An 18,769-nucleotide genomic window follows, 5' to 3' on the forward strand; every position below is an offset into this window, starting at 1 on the left:
TATTCCAACTCCAGAGAGTGCAACAATAGGGAAAGTGTTGGATAGCGTAGAAGTTAAATATAACATACTTATAAATATTTTTAGTATTTAAAATAATTAATAATTACATTTTTAAATCACTCTAAATTATTTACAAATATCAATAACTACTTTTTAATATGCTAATTAAAATATCAATACATATTTAATAACCTGTATTAACCAATTAATGATTAATCAACAATAAATTCATTTTCGTAACCCAAAAATTATAATATAAAATATTTACCAATTAGTAATTGTCCAATAAATTATCAATACCCAACAATACATTTATTAATTACTTAATTAGATTTCAATTACTTCCAACACTATTCCCCTATAAACGCACACCACAATCCAATAATAAACTAATACACTTAACATAATGATCAATTAATCAATGTATAAAAGTTAATTACCAATTAATACAAATTAATTTGCAATTAATAACAAATATTTACCAATTAAAAAAAGAATTACCAATTAAAAAAAAGAATTGCCAATTAAAAAATTTATTACAAATTAATAATTAATTAAAAATCAAATAATTATCAATATAAATAAAAATAAATCATTACTTAATTACAATTAAATTACTTCCCTCCCAATTCCCCTATAAACCCACAACCCGCTACAGAACTTAAACGCAAACATTTATTAAAATTAATTTATAATTCCTAAAATTAATTATTAATTTAGTATAATCAAATTACTTCCCACCCTATTCCCCTATAAACTCACAACCCGCTCCGGTACTAAAACACAAAATTGACTTAAAAAAACATTATTAACATATAAAAAATAGTATACATATAATTTAAAACCAGTAGAATACTTAACAAAAAACCTATAACATATACATATTAAATACATAATAAAATACATAACAATAATATAAATATCGATATTAGCAACATTGAGATTAGTAACATCGATATATTTGATATCGATATTACTAACTTCGATATTACTTGCATCGATATTAAAAAAATTCTATATTACTTACCTTAGGGTTGATATTCTGTCCAACGATATTCTTGACCTCGATATTCTATACCTTCGATATTACCAACTCAATATTTCTGTAGGTCGATATTTAGGATTCGATATTTACCGTCTCTGAGGGGGTAGAAGTGGCGATACACTACCCACCTGTTTAAGTCCTTCAAATGTATTACTGTTTTATAACCCTTGTCTTTCTTTTCCATCAGGAAGATGTTGCTCAGAAAACCCCAGGGGTGAAGAACGGAACGGGTAATAGCTCCTTTCTCCAGAAGCTCGGTCATTTCTTGGTCTACATCCTGCTTCCCTTCTTGAGAGAGCACCAGGGGTGTGGGACAGGAGTGTTGACGGGGAGTACCATAGAACTCTATGTGGAAACCCATCACTGTTTGGAGCACCCGTGTATCCCTTGTATGCACTTCCAATTGTGACTGAACCTCTGCAACCTTCCTCCACCCCTTGTACGAAAAAAGGGATATTGCTTACTGGTAGTAACACCTGCTCCATTGCTGGCTCCTCTGAAGGCTTCTTTGCCTCCACGACCTCTGCTGTGACCTTCGGAGGGGTAAAGCCCTCTGGACTTCCTCTGTTCCTGCCATTGTATGGAGTGCCTGGTTTGGAGCTTGTGGGGGTTGGAATTGTACGCCCGCTGCAGGAGTGCCCCCTACCTCTTCCAGCCCCTCCAAAAATCTTCTGGCCGAAGGCTTTGTACGGAAGGAGAAGTCAATGAGCTGCGCTGGGGCACGCGCCCAAGAATGGGAGGAATGTGGGAGGGGCGCATCCTATTCGTTGTTAAGAGTGCATGCCCTTCCACACCCCCTAAAGAGCCAGGCAGCGCATCATTCACCTTGTTGCTTAGAGCAAGAGACACGCTAAAAATGTCAAGAATGAGAAAGGCTAGTGTTCTCCGTTGTCAGATGCGCCTCCTCCACGACCCTAGAGGGCCCGTCTTCACCCCACGATCCTCGCTTCAGCGAGTGGGGCCCCACATTCGCCTGTGCCCCCTAATGGTGGGCTCCGGATACCGTGTCGTTCGAGCGCGACACGTGGGGAATCCCTCAACAAGGGATAAGCATATTTCTGCACCTAATAGTTAAAACATAAACTCTTACAATGAGTGAAAGCGCTAAGTCCAAGACCAAATATACAAGTACAAACCAGCAATATTTTATCAAGGCAAATCAGCCTAGTAATTAAGACATAAAGGAAAAGCACTTATCTGGCTGCTTAGCAGCGAAGACAGAGGAAGTGCTTTCCTTTGATGTTAATATATGGGACTTACTCCATGGTTGTTGTTGCACTGAATTTACAGCATAGACTCATGGGAAATGTAGTCTATAACACTAACACTAACACTTAAAGTCAAAGGCTGCTGAGCGAATTAAATGAAAAGAGATGAGCATAATCTGAGCCTCCGGTCCTGACCTAGAATATTAGGAGGCCATGTTGTGAATCAAGTAGTATGAGGCATGTGAGCTGTAGATCACATGATTTGCATACAATTGCCATCTAGTGTTGGGTCTGGATATTTGCACTTTGCTCCTCCCTTAGGTGATAGTGTGCATGGTCATCGGCTCCATCTTCAGATTGTTTTTTTTCCGCCGTCGGGTTCGGATGTACCTCGCTGCGCTCAGTTTCGACATTGATCCTTTTGTCCCTCTCGGCACACTCAACGGTATTGTTTCCATTCGTGTTCCCCTTTCTTCGCAGATCGTGATTCCTGATGAAAATTTTGATTGGAGAGCTTGTGGTAGGCTATTGGGCCTAGCCCCCGGTTTGACTCACAGTCTAGAAAACAAACTCATTTCAAGTTCTGTCCTCGGTGCCACACGAAATACCTGCGCACTGACTCATACGAGGTGTGCAATGTGTGCTTGTCATCTGACCACAGAGAAGACCACTGCGACACGTGCCGATCTTTCCGCTACAAAAAGACTCTTCGCAATCGTCGGGCCCGACGACACGACATGCAGAGACAACAAGCGGGTTCCATTCCGGACCTGTTTGGACCTCAATCGGAAGAGGAGGAAGGCGAGAAGCCCTTTGGAGCGGATGAGGAACAGGAAGACATCTTCGTTTCTGAAGATAGCTCCGATGAGGATGAAGACATCCCTCAGGGACAACGTACCGGGAGTACAGCCCCTACCTCGCCCCACCTTCCACTTCCATTGAAGAAAAAGGCTCCGCACCAACCCGTGCCCTCTGGCCCCGGGGGGATGCCGAGAACAAGCTTCCGAAGCCCCGCCTTCGTGCTCGGCACCAAAGCATATTAAAGCCCCTTCTGGCTCTGAAAAACCTCATACCAATCGGGCATCGAGCCAAATACTTTGAAGCTGAACAAAGTCTGCCACCTAATATTCTCCGTCGGCACCAAAACGAACTTCGAATCCGAAAACTCCGGCCAAAAAACCATAGGCGTCGAAACATTTGGAGCCGAAACGCACAGAGGAGCCAAAGTCACCAAAAAAGCACGCTTTCTGTGATCCGCTCGACAAACCGGATCTGAAACATAAAATCCTGGTTATACACCCAAAGACTGTACATATCACCACTAAAGTGACTTTAAAAAGAGGTGCTACTACAGAAGAGGAATTCCACACACCACTGAAGAAGAGAACTGTCGGGACAAATCCTTCCCCTCCTCCTCTTTTCTTCCTTCACCTTCTTTACCCCAGACTATACCTGTGCCAAATTCCCCTGAGCACTCACCACCACATACACCTGACAATCAGGGTGATGGGGATAATAATGATGACGATCAGCCCGGAAATGTGTGGGACGACTATAATACTGATCCACCCACTGATAACGACCCGGACATATATCCTACCAAACCCTCTCCACCAGATGACCGTGAAGGATTTGTTGAGTTGTTAAGTAGGACTGCTACTTAGCATAGAGACCCATTACACAAGGAATCCCTTGAAGAGGACTTTCTTTTCGAGACTTTACAAAACACACAAAAGTCTACACACATGTTTCCCTTGTTGAATGGCATGACCAGACATGTAGATTACATTTGTAAGGACCCTGTTAGAGCATGTATCCTTACCCCGCGGGTAGATAAAAAATACAAGCCTGCCCCATCAGATCCAGTTTACATGAAAGGACAGCTACCATTAGATTCACTAGTAGTTTCTAATGCACGTAAAAGGGCAAACTCCCAAACTACTGGAGACGCACCACCACCAGATAAAGAGTCTAAGCTTCTTGATGCGTCAGGCAAAATAATAGCCATACAGGCAGCTAACTTCTGCGTATTTCCAATACACAAGCGTTACTAGCACGCTAAGACCACGCACACTGGGATGAAATGGAACAACTCATCCAGTTCCTCCCTCAAGAACACAAATCAAAAGCGCAAGAAGCGGTTCATGAGGAACAGTTCATTTCTATTACCATAATTAGATGCTCCCTAGATGCTGCTGATACGTCTGCCAGAGCGGTAAACACTAATGTTCTTTTAAGAAGGCACGCCTGGCTGCGCATATCAGGATTTAAACCGGAGGTTCAAACTTCCATACTAAACACACCCTTTGATAAGGAACACCTTTTTGGACTGGTGGTAGACACTTCATTGGGTAAAATGAAGAAGGGTACTGAAGTGGCTAAATCAATGTACTATAGTCTCCACAAGGGAGTGGTTCCTTTTGGATCCAAAACTACTTCCTCAGACACTGCGTCCGCCTATAAGGGCAATAACCAGCTCTCGTGTTCCAAGGGTTTCTTCCACGGCACTTACAGAGGAAACCACGGCAAGGGCAGAGGTAGAGGTTTGAACACAAGTACATCGCCTTTCAATGCAAAACAGTGACTTGCCTATAGACCCCCCGGACCACTTAACACCTGTGGGGGGACGACTGTCACAGTTTCTACCAAATTGGAAGTCAATAACAACAGACATATGGGTTCTACAAATTATCCATTCTGGTTTCTGCTTGGAGTTCATCAACACTCCTCCAAACATTCCCCAAATCCGCACAGACTTTCACCGGATCACCTAGACCTTCTCAAACAGGAAGTACAATCTCTGTTACTAAAACAAGCCATAGAGCCCGTAACGCCACAACACCAAGGGGCAGGTGTGTACTCCTTTTACTTTCTAATTCCAAAAAAAGACGGATCTCTCACACCCATACTGGATCTCAGTGAACTTAATCTTTACATGCAGTCAGATCACTTCCACATGGTAACACTGCAACAAATACTACCTCTTTTACAAAAGGGCGATGTTCTTTCTACTCTAGATTTAAAGGACGCTTATTTCCATATTCCAATCCATCCGGCTCACCGCAAAGTTCTCAGATTTGTGGTAGCAGGTCAACACTACCAATTCAAAGTGCTTCCATTTTGAGTCACCACTGCCCCCAGAGTCTTCACAAATTGTCTGGCGGTAGTAGCTGCGCATCTCAGAAGACAAAGCATACATGTCTTTCCCTATCTGGATGACTGGCTCATCATAGCCAGCACACATCAGCAATGTCACAAGCACACTTCATTAACCATTCATCTGCTTCAACAGCTAGGGTTCTCAGTCAATCTGTTAAAATCACATCTACAGCCAAACAAAGTTCAGGATGACCTAGGAACCACTCTAAATACTCCGAAGGCTCTAGCGTATTCCAGTGCAGCCAGAATTCGAAACATTCAGGCGGTGATTCTCAAATTTCAACCCACTCAGTCACTTCCAGCTCGAGTGTTTATGCAACTGCTGGGAATGATGGCATCTTGCATCATGCTCGTTTCCCACGCCAGGCTACACATGCGTCCACTTCAAGAGTGTTTAGACAGTCAGTGGAACCAGTCTCAAGGTCTTTTAACCGATCTAGTGTTGGTAAGCGGCCGTACTCATCGCTTTCTTCAGTGGTGGAATACACAAAACCGATCAAAAGAGTGGCCGTTCTTGGACCGGATTCCACAGACAGAGTTAACAGCGGACGCATCCCTTACTGGCTGGCGAGCTCGTCTTCAACAACACACAGTGCAAGGACTATGGAGTCGCAAGCAAAAAATGCTCCACATCAATCACTTGGAGCTGATGGCAATCTTTCTAGCTCTCAAAGCCTTTCAAGATCACCTAGCTGGCAAAGCTGTGTTAGTCCGAACCGACAACATGACAGCTATGTATTACATACAAAAACAGGGGGGGACACACTCTCTCCAACTGTCCCACTTAGGCCAGGACATCTGGAAGTGGGCTATTCACCACAACATTTATCTCCTGGCTGAACACCGCCAAGGAGTCAACAATCCGATTGTGGATCTTCTCAGCAGACAGAGGCATCAAGTGGGAACTTCACCCACAAGTTCTCCAGTGGTACTTCCAAGCTTGGGTAGTCCCTCACATAGACCTGTTCGCAGCACCCAAAAACACAAAATGCCATCGCTTTGCCGTCAGGTATCCACACCCTTTGTCCAAAAGCAATGCTCTCTGGATGAACTGATCAGGTATATTTTCTAATGGTTTTCCGCCTCTCCCACTCATTCCATCAGTAGTTTGGAAACTCAGGCAAATATCCTTCACGCTAATGCTACTAGCTCCAACATGTGCATGTCAACACTGGTTCACAACCCTGTTGGAACTTACTCTCGTACCACACCAAAAATTTAATTTGGCTCCCAGTCTCCTCACATAGAGCCATGGAGAAATCAAACACCCAGATCCAAAACAGCTGAACCTTGCGATCTGGCTCCTGAAGTCATAGAGTTTGGTTATCTTAATATGGCTCCTGAAGTCTGGCTCCTGAAGTCATAGAGTTTGGTTATCTTAATCTTCCACCAGACTGTATGAACATTATTAAAGAAGACAGAAAGCCTACCACAAGGGCCTGCTATGCAGCCAAATGGAAGCGTTTTGTCATTTATTGCAATAACAATCACATCAACCCCCTTGATGCTTCCATACAGAACATACTGTGCTACCTATTACATTTGCAACAGTCCGCATTGGCACATACATCCATCAGACTGCATCTTGCTGCCATAGCAGCGTCCTTCCAAATAGGCAGCATTTATCGCTATTTCGAGTACCTGTCATCAAAGCTTTCATGGAAGGGCTAAAAAGGGTAATTCCACCAAGACTTCCACCTGCCTCAGTATGGAATCTTAACCTAGTCCTCACAAGGCTTATGGGTCCGCCATTTGAACCTATGCACATATGTGAATTACAGTTCCTTACTTGGTAAACAGCTTTCCTTATTGCAATTACTTCACCAAGGAGAGTGGGTGAACTACAGGCACTAACCATAGAAGAACTCTTTTTCCAGTTACATAAAGATAAAGTAGTTCTTCGCACCAACCCTAAATTCCTACCTAAGGTTATATCTGCATTTCAGATCCATCAGTTGAATTACCTGTATTCTTCCCTCAACCTGACTCTGTTGCAGAACGAGCTTTACATACCTTAGATGTCAGAAGAGCTCTGTTGTATTACATCGAAAGAACGAAATCAGTTCGTAAAACTAATCAACTCTTTGTAGCTTTTGCACCACCTCACAAAGACAATACTATTTCCAAATCAGGAATTGCTCGGTGGATCATCAAGTGTATTCAGAATTATTATCAAATGGCCAAAAGGACTCTCACAATAGCAGAGCACATTCCACTCGCAAGCTAGGGGCTACTCTGGCTTTCTTAGGGAATATCCCTATTACTGATATCTGCAAATCCGCAACTTGGTCTACACCACACACATTCACCAAACACTATTGTGTAGATGTATTAGCAAGACAACAAGCTAATGTGGGCCAAGCAGTAATTAAAACGTTATTTCAGACAACTCCAGCAGTTACAGAATAGCCACTGCTTTGAGGAGACTGCTGTATAGTCTATGCAAAGAATGTGATCTACAGCTCACATGCCTCGAACGGAAAATGCTACTTACCCAGTATGCATCTGTTTTTGGCATGTAGAGCTGTAGAATCTCACGCGCCCACCCACCTCCCCGGGTACCTGCTATAGTTTTCTGTTTTACTACACATACTTGTGCATGGACATCTCTATTCTTTACTACTACTCCATTCTCTTACCCTCTGCGAAAAACAATCTGAAGATGGAGCCGATGACCATGCGCTCTATCGCCTAAGGGAGGAGCCCCCTACCTCGTGACTTGGGAAAACATCTTCCAGAAAAACAAAGTGCAAACATTCGGACCCAACACCAGATGGTGATCTTAGGCAAAGCATGAGAATCTACAGCTCTACATCCCGAGAACAGATGCATAATGGGTAAGTAGCATTTTCCTTCCTGGCTTCTGAACCTTTGATCTATAGGAATCTGCAGGATTCAAACAAAGCGACTAAGCAGAACTGGAATACAGCCCTGACATGGCTGGCCACAGAACTCGTCACATTCAAAAAAATTTGCATGGTCCATTAAGGCTAGCAGGACAGAAGTAGTAACAACTTTTTTAAATCTACAAGAAACAAGAATTCTGTGGTGTTTATTGGATCAAAACGTTCCTGGGTGGGGTATTTGTCCCCCATTGTTCCTGTACCTCTACATACTTGACCGCCAAATTTAAATCCTGCACTTTGAGATCGTTGTCTCATGCTTTGATGACTTGTTCTGAATATATTTAGGTAAAAAAAAAGCAGTTTTTATATGTAAATAACAGTTTTAACTATTATATCATTTAATGGTATTTCAACCTTGAAAAGATAGATGAGTAAGTCTGCATTACCGGAAATTGAATTTGACTTAAGATCACTGTGGATGTCAGCGGTGAGAGTTAACCTACTGAGCCATCTTACTGGCACAGGAGCAGCTACGATATATAATGAAAGTTGTTTAAAAAACTGACTACTATAGAAGATTGTAGAAATGCAGATTCTCACTAAGACAAGGGGTCTGCATCTCTCCAAACAGAGGGGCCGATTAGGATGGCGGTTTTTCCGCATCCTCCGGGCCGGCGGAAGTGTCCACCGGCCTGGAGGATGCGGAAAAACCGCGGCGGAGACTCCAAAGACCCACCGCCAAATTAGGATGGCTGGTGGGTCAGGAATTCCGTCCGCCGCTTTTCCGCCGCGGTCGGCTTCCGACCGCGGCGGAGAAGCTATAACATGGCAGGCGGTGTCTATGAGACACCGTCCGCCATATTATGATGTTGGTGTAAATATGCTTTTCCACGGCGGCTTTTCCGCCATGGAAAAGCATACGGACATTCACTTTGGGGGCCCGTTGCGGGCCCCCTGGGTGAATGGGGGGTGGGGGGTGCACATGGGGGGTACCTATGGTACCCCCCTGCATTTGCGTACACAAAGCAGCAGGCACCGTGCGGTGCCTGCCGCTTTGTGCATGTAAATGCAACACATGCATTTTTAACATTGCGGCGGGTGCAGCTTGAAGCTGCACCCGCCGCAATGTTAAAAATAGAGGATGTGACCGCCACCCTGGCGGTCACATCCTAATTGCCATGGAGGGACCGCCACTGCCCATGCGGACGGTCCCTCCTACTCAGGGGTGGCGGACGGACGCAAGTCCGTCCGCCATCCTAATCGGCCCCTAAAAGTAAAAAACTGGCCTCTACTAAGCTTGAAATGCTAATACGTTTTAGCTATATCACAAGTAAGCACTGCCTGCTGCACAGATCTCTTGATTCCATGAACCTCATCCACTGTGCCATTGCAGATTGTTTGTATGTTACAGTTAAATTTGCTATTTCCTGCTCGTAGGATCAGGTGAGGCTAGAGAAGGATCTTTCAGCCCACCAACGGCATTTGGAGAGCGAGCGCTATCGGCTGCAAGAACAGCTCAAGCGGACAGAACAGGAAGTTTCCACTCGCATTGAGAAAATGCTGGAAGAGAACTACAGGTGGGTCATCGAAATATCATTATAGTAGGTGCTCGTTTAAAATAAATTGAGCTCTAATAAGTGGTAAATTAGATTTTGGTCATATTTTCAGTGGAAATTAAAAAGGAACATGATAGGCGTCATAGAGACCATGAAATGCAGGGAAGAATGGTACAAAGTTACAAGTCTAGGGAGGAGTTGGTCCAACAGTCCGTCAAAAGTTAACATTTGTATTATGACCAGATTAGAATATTTTGCATTGTTTACAGATTGAAGCAATGGATAAAGATGAGGGATCTATACTGGGCAGCCAGTTACGTAGATACACATTTTAAAGGTATTTGAGTGTGTGCAAGGCCCATTGAGAAGAGCAGGTGGCAAGTATATTTTTTGCAATATGTTAGTGACAAATCGCAATTTCATTAAAGACACGGAGGCTGACATTATGCATTAAGTTCATCAGATGCTTCTTGTGCATCAGCGAGCTTTTAAAACCTGATACTAGTCATATAAAGATGCAATGTAATATGATTTGTCCAACTAATATTGCATTGTTGTAGAATGCAGCAATGAGATTTGTCACTAACATATTGCATACAATATACTTGCCACCTGCTCTTCTCAAAGGGCCTTGCACCCACTCAAATACCTTTCAAATGTGTATCTACGTTACTGTCTGTGCCCAGTATAGATCCCTCATCTTTATCCATTGCTTCAGTCTGTGTGCTTTTGTACAGCCCGGCTCATATTTGATGTGCAATTAAACACCTCTGGAAACACTTTCCACCTGATTTTGGCAACAACTTCACCAAAAATTAAAGATGCTACCTCTCTAGAGCAATTTATTTTGTACTGATCTTATGGATAGTGTTACTTAGAAGATTAGCTTAAGGGATATTTGTCATGGCAAGTTACTTATTAACCTAAGGACTCCTCATATCGAGCAGTGACTCACATTTTCCTTAAGTTAAGTGCTTCCCTTGAAACATTAAAACCTGAGGAAAATTTGAGTTCTTGAAAGTTTGTACTCTTTGTCTTGAGCATGAAAAGTAGCCTATCTCTGGTGCCTGAAAATGTCACTGTAATGATTGTTAGGATAGTGGAAACAGCAAGCAATCTTTGGCATTGTTCTTGATCATGTTCATTCATAGGCTGACCGAAACGTTCTAACCAGACCCATCAGAATGATACGAACTAGCATACGAGGGATTGTCTTATTCCATAATTAACTTTTTCTCCTTTGGGAGACTTTTTTTAGTTAATCGTTACTGTTTGAAGCAATTAAAATAATGCTTTTTGATTCCTTTTTTTTTGTAACCATCATATTGTATTTTCCAGACAAAAACAAAGCTCTGAAATTCTGAAGTCACTTGAAACGGAGAGGTAAAGTAAAGTAACGGTTATACATCGTACTCTGAAAATAAACTTGGCTGCATTTGGTATAATGACATAAGCTGGAGCTGTACAGGTTGGTGCTTTTGTCTTCTGAGTCTTCTTGGGTGACATGTCTTCTCCCTAATTACAGTTGTATTTTATGATCATCTCCTCCTACTAGATTAGGGGGACTACACATGCAAACCTCTATTTTGGTTTCTGTAATGAAGTCGTGTAGTAATAATTAGGGGTCAGAAAATAGGGTGTTTTGTACCTCCCTATGTTGCTTTTTAGACCCTTCAGACTGCTTTAGACACTATTGAGAAGAAAAGACAGTAGGTGAATGGGGAACAGTGGTCAAAGTAGCGGGTCAGAGCTGGAGACAGGATTGCATCAATGCAAATTTAGAGCGAGTTGGAGAAGAATAATTTTGTTTAGCAAATATTTAAAGCCTTATGTTGAGATTTTGGATATAGAAAAGTGAAAGGTGGATGAAACGGTCAGAGGAGTGAGAGTTTGTTAATTCCAGAAGCACATAGGAAGGGGACAGGATGGGATTCCAAAGCACAGCTGAGCAACGCTGAGTAATGGAAAAGGAGTTGGGAGAACTAAAAGACAGAATGATAAAATGGCATTAGAGCCCTGGAGGGAGGACGGGTTAAAGGTAAAGATTGGGGTTAAAGGAGATTAAAACCAAGGCCTCCCCCTTTTTGATGTATCTCCAGAAGCAATCCGTTTTTTTTTTCAATGCACAGATCATTAAGAGAGAGAGATGAAGAGACAGAGAGGGTGTAGGGAAGTGGGAGTACAGATAAATCAGGTTTTGGTAGATAAGCCATCCCTTGCGTTTTACGGGAGAAACCCTGGTACTCTCCTAGCCTAGGACAGCCTTGCTTAACCTATCAGAGCACTAGGCTTGATCTAATGAGGTGTACGTGGCTGTACTGTTGAGGTAGTAGTGGTCTGGGTCTGATGAGCGCTTGGTCGTATTTCTAAACTGTTAGGCATATGTTGGAAGAAGCAGAAATATTTTAGACTGACAACTGTTTCAAGAGCAACTGGTGAGATCAACAGTGGAGCAGCTGAATCTATATTACTGCACTAGAAGCCAACTCTGTACATGAAATTCAGTTACTGATTCCTAGACTTTGTAACTGGATTGGGCTTTGCAGATAGGCATGACAACCTACTCCACTAGAGGTGTTCCTTAAAAATCAGTTTCTGAGGATATTTATAACCAACATTCATAACGGTTAGAGCTTCTGCTTATTAGGTAAACTGTAGCTAAGACAGACTATTCCCTTCTTGAACAGTACACAAAGTATACTCCTAGATTTTAAAGGACCTCTCAGTAGTCCCTGTTTCTGTCCATAACAAACCTCAGCCACTCTTTAGCTGTCCTATAAAGCAGGCTGTCCTCCTCGGGCCTTGATTTCATCCGTGTACTCGGTGCACAGGTTCTAAAGTATGGGAGTTTGTTTTATGTGTGCTCCCACCAACATAGGGCTATCATGTTGGGGGACACGTACATATTGGGCTCCATATCCTATTTATGCAAACAATTCTGTCGTATTCTGGATTTATTTTCACACTGATTTGGAGAGACCCTGATGCTCACGGGTCTACTTATGCAGCCTTAACTATTCCTCACAAAGAAAAAATAATCCATGCCAATATCTGCAGACGAAAGAAATTGTATGTGGCTCAATATTATCTCTTCATTATGTTAACCCCCCCACATGTTTAAGACAACAAGAACAAATTAAGTGATTTTCATATAGATGTATGGTTTTCATTTAATTTTAATTTAAATGTTGTAAATGTATGGGCAGATTAGAGCCGTTTTTCCAGAGATATCCTACCTGAGAAAGAGGGTGTCTGCACTTAAAAGTGATCAGTTTTGTTCTTGAAGGCCACTGCACTGTGTTAGGTATACCAGCTTTGCAGCATTCCATGATGGACAGAGTATCTGTCATTGCTGACTTTACTCAGACAAATGAAACAGACTCAGTATCAGATTTGGAAATTTGCTTTGCACATTTGTTTTTATGATAAAAAAGTAAGTAGTTCTAAGATCGTATGAAGCCTAAAATCTAGGAAAATATGTGCTGTATAGTACAGTGTTTGCTAACCTTACTTGACAACCAGCCAGGTGGTAACACTACCTACAAATCGGCTCCTCTCAAGATTACCATCAGAGTTAGCCTCTGAGGGTCCCAGTTGGGCATTTTGGACATCCCATTGTTGGTGCGCTCCATTGAAACTGTAACATTTATTCTGAGGCAACTGAAGTAACTCCTAGCCCACTTTACAAATAAATTGCCCAAATAGTAGGCACCTTATAGGTGTGAGCCTTGAGGTTAGACCTATTTGACCATGGGACCCTTGGTTGCCCAAGCTTTGCAGTTAGTCTTAGAAATAAAAATAGAAACGGTTTCACTGTAGCTAAAGCAGCAAACATTTCTCAGGGATGGGCCGACAACATGCTTATTGCTGATTTCCATCCTCTATCACATCCCCCAACTGTCAGGTCTACAATATGCGGACAAGATCAATTGGCTAATGCTATGATATGGAACAAAAACGCCTTGTCTGCCTTGGATAGATTCCAGTTTTCTGAGATACACTTAGTGTGCTATGCCTTGGGTTGAACATGCATTAAAGGGGTTACACACACTGTCATACCAGCAATGTATCAAATTATTCCCTCAGAGATTCTGAATACGGGTACATGTCATGGAGAATCTTTCAGAGCCCAAGACTGTTGCAGTTGCATTCTTCTAATGCCACATTTGAGAACTGATTCATATTTCTCTAGTATTGTATCTTGCATAGATTCACATACTTGTATCATTTCCCGTTGTGGAAGTGGGAGTTCCTACGGTACCATGGTAAAGCTGTGTTTATCACTATAATAGGCTCCAATGTCAATGAACAATCCCTTAGATAGCCTATCTATGTCCTTTTAAAACAAGCATTTGCAATGCAATAGGTCTCGCATTTGCGAGAGTTTGAGCTATTGGAATTGAAAATGACAATGCTTTTTATATATGCGTTTGAAAACCTGCAAGCTGTGCGTAAACATGCACTTTGTACTTATAGTCCTTGCTTACGAAAAGCATGCTGGCAGCCTCTTTTTTTGCCAGCCTTGCTTCTCGTAAGCAAAGACTATACAGGTCTGTAAGAGCATCTGCCAACAGAGAATGATGCCAGGAGCCATGGGGTCCAAGTGGTAGCTTCCAGGAGGTCTGTACAAGAGACCCTCCCACCCCAGATAGGGCATGATGCCAAGAGCTATGGGGCCCTAGTGGTAGCTTTCAGAGGCTGGGTTGGCTTTGGTGCTGCAGGCATGACAATGTTTGTTAGTGCACCCAAAAGACCTCTGTCGCTACGGATCCCTACCACCCTTTAACAGTGCCCCTCAAGTTTCCAAAACCACTCTCACATGAATTTCTTTTGTTTTATAGCACCACTCATGCCAGTGTAGGCTGTCAGAGCACTGTAGATCTCACAGACACGCACTACACAGAGACAATGAATCATACATGTGTAAATCAGTGTATATGAAAGGTTACATAAGACAGAGGTGTAGGAGTCACATGTCAACCATACTGGTAGGCAGTATATTTTAATAGTGCTTGGTCTGAAGAAGCACAAACTCAGGATTTAAAAACAGAACACCATAGTTGGGGGTTCTCTTTAAAAATAATAATCAATTGTTTACCCAAATTAACCCTTTTTTTGACAATAGGTTAATGAAAGGCTGGGTAAGAAAACAATGTTCTAACCTATATTTTGCAGTGTGCATGGTGCCCTTTGATGACAGTTCATAGATCACTGTGTTATATTAGGATTTTAACTTATAAACTCAAGTAACAAAAGGATCTCTGTGACAAACGAAGTGACGCACTGAACAATTTACACTATATGCACTTCTGTGATCTGCATGGTACACAGTTGTGGCAGCAGGCATATTAACCCTCTGCTCGACCTTATGAGCAATCAAAACTTCCCTTAGACAACACTCCGATCTCTCTCCACCATGAATATTAATCACAGCATTATATTGACATTTTTACTGTTGCCTGGAAATTGCTGGAGGTAAAGAATCTTCAGCAGGTGCTTTTAAATCCACAATATATTGTGGAAACATGGCTTCCCCCACCCGAAGTCAATGCCCGGTGCAGTTGCACCGTTCGAACCACCCTAGTGTCAACCCTGGATTCAGAGGTCTACCTGGATGCACACAGCATAAGTGAAGCACACAATCTGTGGCTGATTGGAGGGGAGGGGCACCAACAGAAGCAGTGAACCGCAGACACAGACGCGCAACCGCCCTACAATCCCTGTGCGATGGATAGCTCTGCTAGTATGACCAAACACCCTCTCTAGGAGTTAGCTTATTGCTAGGGTACCTCTGGAGCAGCCCTCGCCCCACTCGTGTCCTTAACCCCACACCCAACCCTGGCTGTTTCTCAAGACAGACTGGGGATTCGCCTGGCACCCTACTTCTAGCGGCCCCTCGAACACCTTACAAACATTCTTTAGCAGACACGGTCTGTGGTTGGTCTGTAGAAAGACCAGGCTGTCGTAGGCTCTCCGCTCAATCAGCCAGTGGCCCCCTGAGTCGATGAGACTGGGAGGCCCGCTTGTGCCAGTGACGGCAAGCGGCACCACCACGTCTCTGCACGACACAGTGCCCTGCACGACACAGTGCCCAGCACTGGTGCCACCCGGGCAACCACACCGCCGACAGCCCTGGTCTACCAGCCCGGATCCACCAGCCTTATCCTCTGCCACATTTGCAAGTATGCACACACGCCAATACACTGAGTACCACCTGTGCGCACACACATTCTGACGTGCACACGCACAGGTCATTAGCTGCCCGCAGTGCCCATACATAGTACTGAGGCAGCATTCTCGGCACGCCCACTCTTCAGAGGTCATGGGGAGTATACTCAGTGTCCTCGTTTGTGTGCACATGTTCTAAGGAGAAGCATAAAAAAGGTCAGAGAGCATTGTTGCTCGCACATTCACATGTGCGCAAGCGTATGCCTGGATGGCTAAATGTGTGTATGTGTCTGAGGGTGGGTGGTTGGATGGGTGGTGGTCTGACGGTGGATGGATGAATGCATGAACGTGCCAGGGTGTGTGTGTGGATGGATGAATGGATAGATGATGGATAGACGGATGGACAGATGATGGATGGATTTATAGATGAATGTGTGTGTCTGAGGGTGGGTGGTTGGAAGGGTGGATAATGAATGGATGTGTGTGTGTGTGTGTGGATGGATTGTCGGGCGGACCCGTTTGGTTCAGATTCACCCACATCACTCTGCACTCACTCTGCCATTTAGGATATATGGTTCAAACGGGTATGAATGTTATTTCACCAGCTACTCCCTCGCTGTGATTTTTCTACAGATGCCTATTCCTTCCGTTACGTGTTCATTGTAAGTCTTCCCCGAACTCCCCTGATGCTGGTGAGTCTTGGAATTTCCTGCACGTGCAGGTCCTACATTTGTAGGGCAGTGGCCCCAGACATTCCTAAGGGGTGCTATCTCCTCACGGCTCTTTGTCGAGGCCATTGCAGCTCACTGGTTCCATCTTGTGCTAATATGACCACTTTCACACCAATCCTTGAAAGAATGAGCCGATTTCAGCGCTTCGCTTCTGCGTGGTTTCCCGCGTGAGCAGGCGCCTGCGCCAAGTACCGGCAGCCAAACTGGCTTTCTGCCAGAGGGCGAAACACCTAGTATACATATATAAGAGCATTTCTGATTAAAAAGCTCAAGTCTCTGTTACCATTCTAAAACAAGTCTGCTATTCCAATTTTTCATATATTCAACAAAATGTGCTTTTATACATGTGCTACTGGGTGGTGGATTTAGTGGTGGAACTACCTCGAGTCGCATTCAATTGCATTTTGAAGAAGGAAAAGCAGCATGTATACAATTTGAGGCGATTGGCTTTCGACAGGACTTGGTGCCTAACGCTGAAAGCTTTTTGCTTTTGCAAACCCTGCCATTCATAAAATCACAGGTAGTGCGTCCGTAAAAGGGCTATTAACCATATCCCTACAAAAGGCTACTTAAGTGGCAGTAAAAATCATGCTGACTCGTACAATATCTTTTACAGCCCTTTGTGAATAGGATACGCGATGGAGCACTCACTCCTGTCTATAAGTTGTGAAGGGGTGTATTAAAAATGTGTCACCACAACTGCAGGTGCAAACCATTGAGTAGGTATTGACCCCAAACTGGGGATGCAACTGATTTGCACAGGGGAAGCTATTCCCATGATACATGTTCCTCTTTTAAAATTGTGTCAGGAGGCATCTCAAGGGGGGAGAGTAAGGGAGACCGTGACTGCTCCCTCACTCGCAAAGTGTTCCAAATAGGAACCATTATTTTTAAGCATCCCCTGTACCGTTGATAGGATTTGTGCCCTTTTTTCATCAAACAGCACCCCATTGGGCAACTCCCTGCCTGCACTGAATCGCTTCAGGTGAGTATCTGGGAGCAGCACTCCCCATAAAAAAAAAAAATAGGCGAAGCACCCACCTAAAGAAAAACAATAAAATAAAAGGGAGAGGTGGTCGCAAAGGTAGCAAAAGTAAAATCAATCAATAAATCATTGCATTTATAAAGCGCACTACATACCCGTGAGGGTCTCAAGGTGCTAGAGGGGGATGCTTCTACTGTTCGAAGAGCCGGGTCTTGAGGAGTCTTCTGAAGGTCAGTAGGTCTTGGGTCTGCCGTATCAGGATGGGGAGGGTGTTCCATGTCTTGGCGGCTATGTGGGAGAATGATCTGCCGCTGGCTGTCTATCTTCGGATGCGGGGGACAGTGGCGAGGGCGCGGTCTGCAGAGCGCAGCTGGCGAGTGGGGGTGTAGAAACTGAGTCGGCTGTTGAGGTACGCTGCTCCGGTGTTGTGGAGCGCCTTGTGTGCATGGGTGAGGGGTTTGAAGGTTATCATCTTGTTGGCAGGGAGTCAGTGCAGGTCTCTCAGGTGTGGTGTGATGTGGCTGCTGCGAGGGATGTCGAGGATCAGGCGAGCGGAGGCGTTCTGGATGCGTTGGAGCCGTTTCAGGAGTTTGGCCGGGGCTTCTGCGTAGAGGGCGTTTCCGTAGTCCAGTCTGCTGCTGAAGAGGGTCTGGGTGACCGTCCTTCTAGTTTCGGTGGGGATCCACTTGTAGACTCTGCGGAGCATGCGGAGGGTGTTGAAGCAGGAGGAGGAGACGGCGTTGACCTGATTCGTCATGGAGATGGATGTCGAGGATGACCCCTAGGTTGCGTGCGTGGTCGGTGTGTGTTGGAGCTGTTCCTAGTGCAGTCAGCCACCAGAAGTCGTCCCAGGCCGAGGGAGTGGCTCTGAGGATGAGGACCTACGTCTTGTCCGAGTTCAACTTCAGTCGGCTGTTCCTCATCCATTCTGCCTCTGCCTTTATTCCTTCGTGGAGGTTGTTTTTGGTGGTGTGGGGATCTTTGGTGCGGGAAGGTGTTGCTGTCCTCTCAGACCCTAGAGGGGAAAGAGAAGAGCAAATCAGGAAAAATATGAAGGGAATGAAGTAGTAG

At 44.1% G+C, this 18,769-nt stretch overlaps 1 protein-coding gene across 3 annotated transcripts in view; it reads left to right on the top strand.

The window, feature by feature from the left end:
• Positions 1-18,769, top strand: part of LRSAM1 (leucine rich repeat and sterile alpha motif containing 1) — a 362,528-nt gene that overhangs the window by 226,811 nt on the left and 116,948 nt on the right. For all 3 annotated transcript variants that reach the window (XM_078642118.1, XM_078642119.1, XM_078642120.1), the window contains 2 exons: positions 9,696-9,835; positions 11,153-11,197. In XM_078642118.1, coding sequence (XP_078498244.1) covers positions 9,696-9,835; positions 11,153-11,197 — 185 coding nt within the window. The remainder of the gene's footprint in view (positions 1-9,695; positions 9,836-11,152; positions 11,198-18,769) is intronic.

This window comes from Lissotriton helveticus, chromosome 5_1 (assembly GCF_964261635.1).
Source record: "Lissotriton helveticus chromosome 5_1, aLisHel1.1, whole genome shotgun sequence".
In the NCBI taxonomy this organism is placed as follows: Eukaryota; Metazoa; Chordata; class Amphibia; order Caudata; family Salamandridae; genus Lissotriton; species Lissotriton helveticus.